The sequence below is a fragment of the Rhea americana genome, unplaced genomic scaffold (genome assembly GCF_003343005.1).
Source record: "Rhea americana isolate MKP2758 unplaced genomic scaffold, rheAme1 scaffold_293, whole genome shotgun sequence".
NCBI classification, from domain to species: Eukaryota; Metazoa; Chordata; class Aves; order Rheiformes; family Rheidae; genus Rhea; species Rhea americana.
This window is the reverse complement of record NW_028186416.1, coordinates 706,474-716,569: the sequence shown is the minus strand read 5'-3', so window position 1 is coordinate 716,569 and position 10,096 is coordinate 706,474. Positions and strand designations below refer to the sequence as shown.

Here is a 10,096-nt window from a genome sequence, read left to right as displayed (position 1 = left end):
CCGCGCGTGGGGAGGCGCCTTCCTTACCGCGCCAGGTGCCTGAGGCGGGGCCGCGCCGCCCTCTCTGTGCCGCAGAGCTGCAGGCGAGGTGCGCAGCGTCCTGGGGTAGGTTACTGGCACGAAAATATTCAAACACAACATGGCATCTAGACACGGCTACTCSTCGTGGTATTTTGTGCATTTTGCTTTTAATATGTTTTATTCATAAATCATAGCCTTATCTCCACCCTCATATTTAATAACCCTTAGTTTCTGTTTCAAGTCACGACCAGTTCTCACTCCTTTTCTCTCGTTATTTCCCAATAGTGCTTTTCAGTCCAGGCCCCGCGGGAAGCTCCCAAGCGTAGTTCAGTGACGCCCGGCATCCACGTTGCCGCTGATCAGTCCGCACAGAGGCACCGTACTGTGCTCGGCTCGAGCTCTTCAGCTCTTGGACATGCTTCGAGACCCTGATCCAGTCTGAAAGGCGACCCCTCCGCTAATGTACAGTTTTCACTTTCCGGGCAAGAATCCAGTTTGAAAACAATGTAACRGGATGGTAAGATTCTTCTTTTCCTCTATTTCCAGCTCACCCCCAAACTTAAACAAAAGCCTCATTCACAAGTGCATCGAGTTCACTGCAGCCACACCTGCAGGGCTGATCAGGGCAACAATTAATCTGCAAATGACTTAGTTCAGTAACATTGCAAAGTAAGTCAAAACCCGTATAGTTATTTTCAATGGATCACCAGTTCTCCAAAGACCAAGTGGAACCATAGATATCTGTAATACAATCAGTCTTCACTGTCCTGGAAAYCCAAATCAAGCGTTGTGTTTTGGACAGCTTGTGTTTTTCCAACAGCAGCTATAAATTGGCTTAAACCAACTTTAATATACAATAACTCTTTTCATTTACAATTCAAAATATTTGACAAACGCTGTATTTCAGTCCAACTTTCTGTTTGTGTTTGTAGAAGAGTAAGTTTGGAGTGCAAAAGCCTCCAGAATAAAAGGCTGTGGATACTTTGGAATCTTCTGTTACCAGAAAGGACACCTAAAGAAAACAAAGATAGTGTAGTAGTGCTGTCTTGCATATACTTTCACAAAGACAATGCTGAGGAGGACTGAAATTYCCATACTGCCAAAGCACCTTTTAAAATATTTAGCATAGGAAATGTTGATTGGCGATCCCCATGCTTCTTTCTAGTTAACACAAGTAATGCTTAAAAACACCCAAAAGATCTATTTCCTTAAACATCATCCCAAGTTAGCTAAGTCTCAAAATGACAGATGCTTCTATGTTTACTTTAGAATKAATAGTTCCTCACTGTAACCAAAATCAGTGATGGACACACACCTAGAACACCTTATGGCAAATACTTAAACATTTGAACTGATTGTGGTTTAAATGTTCAAAAATCCCCTCTACCACCTATACCAACTTACTTGCTTACAGTAAGGAGCCCTGTCACAGGCCTSCAAAATCTACCAGAGCAGATGCAACATTTGGTAAGGCTCACATATGTAGCTGCATACACCAGAAGCGACATTTTCCTTAGCTGTTCCCTGCTCAGATTATTAATTCCAGAATTTTGCAAGGTTAGCTCAATGACAAACTCACCATCCAATGTAGCACTGGCAGAGATTCTCATGAGAAGTAGCTTGCTTAATGAGCAATTCTACTTGTGTGGGTACATCCAGAGTTTCATCATGAGAGAAGTCTCGACCTTTAAGATTAAAGSAAGAAAAAACATTAAAGGAAGTTACAAGTCAACCAACATAGTGCTCATCAAATTTTATATTTATTTTATATAAATATAAAAACATGCTCACCAGTGAGTTTATCTCGAACCCTGTTGATAATTTGAATTGCCTTCTTATTCAGAGCTTCTGGCTTCACTAGACCATCTCCTACTAAAAGACAGAAGTAAGAAAAGAATTAAGACTTCATCTGAAAAATAAAAACATTTCACTCCCCCAAACCAATATGATTTCTGTCTTTTTTTTTTTTTTTTTTTTTTTTTTTTTTTTTTTTTGCAGCTGAGAGCATGCACACTACATTTCTTATTTATGCTGACAAGGAATTGATCTCAGGTAATTCTATCTCCATCATGATGAGGCTTTCTGATCTAAAAACAACTTCTGCATCGGTATAAAACTGACATGATTCATAAAGAAACTTACTGAAGGAGTGGATGGATTCAGGCACTGTGGTCCCAGTTTTCTTATGGGCTGTCTCACCCAGTTCCACACTATCCAACATTTCTATTGAGAAAACACAGCAACATAAGGTGAAACTGAAAGGCAGGTAAAGTAACATTCCGTTGATAACACTAACAGAGCTGTTAATCTGCTCCTTTGAAAAGCATATTCAACTGTCACAAAGTATACTGCATGTCTTTACCACTAATGGAATGGGAGTGAATGTTTTTTTTTTCTTGCTAACATACTGAAAGGCCTGATCCAACCTTCAGGAACATTTTGTGCAAAAATGTAACTGAAAGGTGTTTTGAAAAGATGTACAGTTAACCTACAATAACAATCAAATAAGTATGTCAATTTACTGAACTCCCATATGGAACAGTCACTGTTCTTCCGTCCAACAGCAAACAGTTAAGGTTCAATGTAATGCTCTTAACAACTCATCCAGGTGACTAATTGCTAATACTAATATTTATTAGCTCAGGAAATAACTATCACATATCATTTATTCTTTGGATTATACCAGTTTGTATGTGCTCCAAAGAGTATTAGTGTAACTGTACTGTAAAGGCACATCTGTTTTTTGAGATGAAGTATGAACTTACTACTTAGAGTTAGGCACTGAGTCTTAAAACCTAATAACAATAAACTGCATCTCTGTATATTTTTTTAAGGAGGAAAAAAGACCAAAAATATTTTTACCAGTTTCATACAGTGCTAAATAAATGCAAATATTCATGAAATACACCATCTTTTATACTCACCTACTGACTGACTAGCTGAGTAGGAGTCTGTTCTCGTTCGTGAGCGCTTATTGCCTTTCGTATTTGCTGCAAGAAAATAAAGATTTGAAAAGACTGAGCTGGAGGTTCAGTATTTCATAGCAATATTCACAAACAATACAGGTTTGACCATCTCCAAATTTTATTTCACATGAAACAGCTTTTTATCTCTAGATGATAGCTAATACTAAAACAATCCAAAAGACTTGGTTCATAGTTTTAGTTCAATGTCTGTATTTAAGAGCAAAAAGGTTTTAACCACTGTAGTAACTTCATATTGTGATTCCTAAAACATGATGTTTGCACAATCAGTGCTTGCAAATCTACAATTTAAACAGACTGACCTTAAATAGGCAATCGATTCCAGGCCTTTGCATTTCTTACACAAATACAATTTTAATCTGACTGACAACTCTCCTGCTATCACTGCTTTATCTGACAACTTACTGTCCATCAGCCTCCAGTTCAATAAGGGATCATATACAAAGGCTTCTAGCACAGCCATGACACTGTCCTTATGCTCGCGCAGGACCTCCATCACAGTGTGACAGGTGATTCTGTAATTACCATCTAGGCCCGTCACCTTCAGAAGAGAAAGAAGTGAATCAATCACACTGTTTCTTTCGCTTTGCAACTTCAACTCTAACATTCAGGGAGCAGGAAATGGCTTGTGCTTTGAACTGGAATTCACTTCCACTATGCTCTATTTATTAGGAGAACAAGACAGAGGTTCATTACAATTTAAGAGGCTCCTTCCTTCTGATTTACTGATGTACTGATTGGAGTAATGTGGATGTGACATCAAATAGATCACTGTAAAGTACCATGCTATTGTTTGTGTTTGGTTGATGCAAACCATAATTTAAAATGAGGAAACTATGGAAGGTCTGAGAAATTGGAGAAATTTCAATGGTGTGGGTTTTCCCCCTCGATCACCGCAATGTGTTTTTTTTTTTCCCTTCCTCATCACTGCAATGTGGCTTTTCACAGTAATGTACCGTAAAAATGACAGGGGATATTTTAATTCACAGAAAATAAAGCTGAAATATTAAGATCTCTGCTTCTTGCAGAAATGGGGAGATCCAACCACAACAGAAAGTACAGGAAAAAAAAAAAAATGCCATTTTCCCCGGGAACAATTCCCTTCATATCAAAGAGGGGATACTTAACCTCCATAGCATTTGTCAGCATCCTTGTTAACCTAAATGGAATCTTCTCCGGGAACTTTTCTCTCGTCATTGCAACCTAAACACACAATGGTAGATGATTATTAAATTAATAGTTAACTTATTATTTAAGAATTAATAAGCACTGGGCTTTTTTTGCTACAACCTCAAAGGTTGTAAATACAAATATGAAATATGTCCCAGATGTATGTTCCTCAGTTTTCAGTAGCTTTTAGGAGAAGCTGGATAATTGACTTGGTAACACAAGGCAAATTCAATCCTGTGCTCATGCTGGTAGGCAGCCTGTGTTACTTGACACTATCAGCAGCTTAGATTGCTCTAAGAAATTGTACAGAAAAGCGATGTTAGCACTTCTTTGCTTGCCCCATAGTAGTTAACTAATCCCCATGACACTCCTCTGAGATAAAGTACATACTAATTTGATTTTGTCTCTAGGCAAAGTGAAGCCCCAAAAAGAGCCAAAAGGCTTGCTCAGGATCRCATTCCAAGGTCAGTTTGTCCTGGCTTGTAGATTGATTTCTGTTGCACCAGATGATGTGAAATATTGCAGAAATATACATCCAAATACAAAAATTTACCTCAAAACAATCCCCAAAGTCAATATGTAGGATCTTTCCGCTCAGTCTGTCTAACATCAGATTGGAAGGGTGTCTTTGATGAAGGAGTAGGAGAAAAGCCAGAGTGACAGATCATTAGAAAAACATAAATTGAATCACAGGTCTAGTCTGAAATGATATTTATCTTCATGAACAAGAACAAGCAGTGACAGCATGCCTGTCCAAGATCTTCAGTCTCAAGATGAACAGAACAGCTTCCTGACAGTGCATCTATCACATTATTTTTGTAATTACCTCTCAGGAGTTACTAGAGATGTTTCTCGTCTTGGAAGACAATCAACTGAATCAGAGCCATTAGTACATTTCTTGGATTTGAACATTTCTTTTTTCAGTTAGAATAAAATTTTCTGTTTTATGTTTCTTATTTTTTTCGATATAGAAAAACATAGTGAATTATGTTACAGGTGAAGTACTGCAAAATTGGATTATTACCAGAACAGAAGAGAATCAACTTTGAGTAGAAGAAACCAGGATATTATTATTCATACTGACTTGGTCCAATTTTGATACAATTCAATATTCAAAGGCTTATACTTTCATTATAAAAACCTTACATTTAGGAATAAAAAGCTGCTATTATGAAAACATTTGAGATCTTCATAAGAATTTTAGATGTTATGAAGTTCTCTTTTGACAGTAAACCATATACTAAAAAGACGCCTTGTTCATTTTACCATTTCTTCATTATTCACTCCATCTCATTTATGATGCTACTTCCCTCCAGAACATGTCTGCATAGCAGATCAGAAAATGCATTGTATTAAACAATATTTAAAACCTTCATTAGTCATGCATCTAGACCAGTGTTTGGGCAGTATTTATGGAGACTTCACATGTCTGTGACAAATGCTATGAAGAAACATGGCACTAGGGTTTCTTGCCTCACAGAATAAATATCCATCAGGCAAAAAAAGTCTGGAAAAGTGTTTTTTAACACATTTGGAGGAAGAAACAAAAGACCTCTGCCATGCAATGCTTGCTGGATTTCTTTTTGAAAGCCTTCAATTATAACTTGTGGTTCTTGACCTAATTTTGTGTATATTCATTCCAAAATAGAAGAAACTCTTATTTGTGCTCAAAATGTACAAGACACACAAACCCTATATGCAGTGGTGAAAATAATGGTGGCATAGTTAGGTCCTGAAAGACCTAAGATGGTATCATTACAACTCAGCAACATCCGCAATAGAAGTTGAATAAGAACAAATCCAAGGAATGAACTCATAGGTATTCAGTCTCTGCTTGTATTCAAAAGAGAATTCCTGAATTCCACTTACCTGTCCCCAAGGCCCAGAATGTACCCAACCATTGACATTACAGCTAGTGAGCGAGTGTAATTAGTTCTTCTGTCAAACCACACCTAGAAGTGAAGATAAAATAGAAAAAAGTAAAGCAAGCAGGGAAGAGTTGGCTTGCTTAACCTCTTTGTTTCTTAAGAACAATTCCCCAGAATACACAGAAGGGTACCTGCAACAAAGCCAGAAAGACATTTCATGTTTCAGTTTCTATTTTAAATTATATAATAACTAACCGGGTTTTGCATGAAGCCAAACTGTTACACATTTGGCTCAACACATGCTATAGCCCGAGTGGATTCAAACAACCCTAGAATTAGGTGCCTAAGCTATTAAGAGGGAGTGATTTCAGATGCACTCTTCTTCCCATTGTATTGTATTGACTGATGTCAATAGCTCAGCACACCCATTGCTGCAAACATATTTAAGATCCTGTTCATCTCTCCCCATGCACAATGATCTTGTGCCATGAACTGCACTCTGGCATCCAATGTGATCTAAGTCCTTTAAGGCTCCTTGGTGGATATGTATGCTTCAAGGATTAATTTGGAGTTTGTAACGTGCAGTTCACCCACCTCTCCCACATTCTACATAGAAGGTAGTTGCACATTATGCTGATTGCCAAACATAAGCCATTACATGTTTCAAACTCACCTCTGAGCTTGGACTTTTCAACCAGAGCAGTTTGGCAAGGTCATCGCCAGCTGTGTTATTGACAGCATGTTCAAATACTTCTACTTTCTGCATCAAGGTCAGGTGGTCGTAATCTGGAGCCATCTATAATTGAGAAGTGAAACTCATCAGCTAAAARCCCTCCTATAATCCCTGGTTGTAATATGAGAAACACAATAATTGCAAATAATTTAACGATAAATTTGGTATGAAATTATTATTTGCAGACTGATAGTATGTTCCCAACAAATGCATAAAGATTACTAGTCAGCAGTGAGGAATTCATTTGAAATGTGATAGCAAATGATTCAGCATCCACAGAATATTTCATTGGCATACATAATTAAAATACTGCTGAGGTAAATATGTTCTGAAGACAGTTTCCAAACAAGTCTTCTGAGTTGGCACACCCTTTCCTTATTGCCAGGGAATTCCAAATTTTCTAGTGATATTCAGTTTCTTCTTCAGTCTGTCCAATTTTTGGCCTTGCTGCTTAGACATGTTTGTAAATGCCAGCAGCACGACACCTTGTATGATGCAAACTATATTCATGCAAAACTCCAAACACGTTTTAGTTACCAGATGGTAACAATTTGTGGCCAATGCTAGAATAGGAAAGGAGAAACAAAAAACTTATGTCCAATTTTACCCTTTTGTAGTACTGTAGAATCTCCATCTAATGCTCTTGTATTTATTACTGGTRCCAATAATCATCAGAAAATAGGTAAAGGAAGAAGAACCTGTGCACCACTGTTCTTCAGTAAGCACTGGAGTCCTAAAAGGTTATAGTAAAAAATTCTGCAAGCTTTGCCCTTTACCCTCAGCATGATGCGATGTTCTATATTGAGCAGGATCTTTTTCTTCTCTCTGTAATCTCGAATGAGTGCATGCAGTGTGTCACAGTGGGGGACCCAACCAATCAAGCCTGAATTTGTAGACAGTGGAATAACAGCATATCTCTGGATGCTACAAGAAAAATGGAGAATCAGAGCTTAAATTGTTGTGTTATAAATTATTACATCTCAAAATGCTTAAGSCAACTACCACTAAAATCTGAATCTGATCCAAATCGTCTCTTTAGTAGTTGCCCTGTTTTCCTTTTCTTCAAATAGAGCAGGAACATCCATCTGGATAGACTGTCATCAGATACTCTTAAGGACATATTCTTGAAGCTTATGCAGTGTTCACTGAAAGACTGCTTTTAGAAGATGCTCGTTAGGTCACCCGCAATGATTTATAATTTGCGCAAGGCATTTGATGTGTTTGTGCTTGAAACACATCGTACACAGACTATTCATCATGTGACTATATCGGGACCGTAATAAGAAATCCTTGACAAGAAGTCACRATTTCACAGAATTTGCACCTCCTGAAAGGAGGATTATCATCTATGGTACAACGTCAGTGCAGCAGCTGCTAGGGCCAGTAAGCCAGGAAGACTGTTAACATGGTTGGTTGTCAGGCTCCTAGGTCAGTACATGAACTACCTTAAAATAGACAATTCATTACATGGGACTTGAATTAAAAAAAAAAAAAACAGCATTCATGAGACTCAAATATGAATGAAATGTATCCTGAAGAGGTTGTTTGTTTTTCTCAAAAAACAAAAAACCAAAAAAAAACCCACCCTTTGTGCCAAGATGCTCCTATTCTTCACAAACCAGCTGGTTGTGCTGASGGTTACTCAGAAGCCACATCAACACAGGACATCATTTTTGCACAAGCAGGTTCAGTGATTACATCAGTCCCACATACCTGAGGTTTTTACGAAGAGAAGTTGGATCATTTGCTAGCAGAGTGTTAACCAATCCAAAAAGCTGCATCACTCTTTCATCTTGGCGAAGGTCCTCATGACCTTTCAGAAGGAATACAAACTCATGCCCATTGCTTCCTGCAAAAGAATTTAAAGGAAGAAAATTCGTGCCTGCTGAACTACAGATAAGTAAATATACAGACATTCAAGAATCAGAAAGCACAGCAGTCAGACTAAATGGACTATCATAAAAATGCTTTATTGCAAAAGAAAAGTTGGAGAAGTTTTACCTCATAAATATGCAGTTTGAGCTAAAAGCAAGAACTGTTTAAATACTAGAATAGCAAAGTGAAAACTGGCATCTTTTACCCATTAACGTTAATTTCCTGGGCCGCTGCTTGGAGGTGATGACCTGCAGTGAGGGTGCAATGGACTGAATGCGGATGATGGGCTGGTTGGGATCGTAGGTGCCYGGTACTGCCAGTTCCAGATCTCGGCACATTAAGAGTTTTGGTGACACGTATTGTAGTTCCAAAGAAGTGAGCTATCAACAGCAAAAGAAACATAGCCCCCCAGCATTTCAGTTAAATCTCACCRAAATATCAGAGGAGTTCATACTGTAGAAGGGGCCTAAGACAGTTCAGTCAGCCGTCAATACTTCACCTGCTTGTAGGAAGTGCACCTCAAACAAAGTGCAGATTCAGATTTTAGTGGTAGTTGGTTTAAGCATTTTGAAATGCAATAATTTATAACACAACAATCTGAGCTTCTGAACAAATCGTAAGCAGSTATTTCCAGAACACCAAATTTGAATATTTTAAATAAGCAGAAAATGAAATAGAAAYGGGTATTGACAGCTTACACTGTAAGACCCACAACAGAACTGTACTTCTCCCCCAACCTGAGGCAGCTGCTTTGAKATACGCCTGAACACATGGTAATACAGATCCCAAGCCTGCGTCAGGTCTTTGACATTTCCTGATTTCATGTACTTCCTGCACCATTCCTGAGCTTCCATTAGATCTCTGCCATAGGCCTAGGGAAGAAAAGAGAGAGAAAAAAAAATAAATAACAAACCACACACATTTCTACAGACAATAGTGGAACAGGCAGAGATCACCTGACATCTACACAGAGCAYGATGGTCTATGTTCAAATTGCATTACAAGTATTTGATTCCATATTTTTATAGCATCTCAATTAAGAGTCCAGGAATTTCTGGCTCCAAGACCTGCACTGAGTTTATTGGGCTACATTACAAAGTGGCTTCACGATCGCAGACAGCAGGAAGCATAGAATCACCCTTTAACACTTGCCAACTCGAAAGAATTCATTTTGCCAGCTTGAGAGATACCATCTTTACTATCTGTGCTGGTAGCTACTGTGAAGCAAGTGGACTTGCTGCAAAGCAGTTTTGTGTTTTCCAGGTCCCACATGACATGTAGCTGACATAAGACTTTAGGGCTGTGTGTACTATTATGCTCATATAGTACTGAAGTCACCCAAAAGTATACAGATTCAAAGACAAATATCGGTAATGAAATCTCAGCAAATGTAATTAGTCCCAAGAGCTTCACTCTYTGTGTTAGGTTGTAAAGTTCCTTGGAAC

At 38.3% G+C, this 10,096-nt stretch overlaps 1 protein-coding gene and 1 long non-coding RNA gene across 5 annotated transcripts in view; one reads left to right on the top strand and one right to left on the bottom strand.

The window, feature by feature from the left end:
• The first annotated feature begins 6 nt into the window (after positions 1-6).
• Positions 7-5,778, top strand: LOC146593491 (uncharacterized). The gene is made up of 4 exons (XR_014896367.1): positions 7-168; positions 307-538; positions 2,020-2,073; positions 5,172-5,778. It is a non-coding gene; the product is annotated as an uncharacterized LOC146593491 (long non-coding RNA).
• MTOR (mechanistic target of rapamycin kinase) overlaps positions 170-10,096 on the bottom strand; it is a 67,138-nt gene continuing 57,211 nt past the window's right edge. For all 4 annotated transcript variants that reach the window (XM_085309213.1, XM_085309215.1, XM_085309216.1 and 1 more), the window contains 14 exons: positions 9,389-9,523; positions 8,857-9,031; positions 8,490-8,625; positions 7,553-7,700; positions 6,717-6,839; positions 6,045-6,127; positions 4,729-4,801; positions 4,134-4,208; positions 3,411-3,546; positions 2,946-3,011; positions 2,164-2,244; positions 1,813-1,893; positions 1,601-1,706; positions 170-1,033 (listed from right to left, as the gene is read on the bottom strand). In XM_085309213.1, coding sequence (XP_085165339.1) covers positions 1,018-1,033; positions 1,601-1,706; positions 1,813-1,893; positions 2,164-2,244; positions 2,946-3,011; positions 3,411-3,546; positions 4,134-4,208; positions 4,729-4,801; positions 6,045-6,127; positions 6,717-6,839; positions 7,553-7,700; positions 8,490-8,625; positions 8,857-9,031; positions 9,389-9,523 — 1,434 coding nt within the window. In that variant the 3' untranslated portion in view covers positions 170-1,017. The remainder of the gene's footprint in view (positions 1,034-1,600; positions 1,707-1,812; positions 1,894-2,163; positions 2,245-2,945; positions 3,012-3,410; positions 3,547-4,133; positions 4,209-4,728; positions 4,802-6,044; positions 6,128-6,716; positions 6,840-7,552; positions 7,701-8,489; positions 8,626-8,856; positions 9,032-9,388; positions 9,524-10,096) is intronic.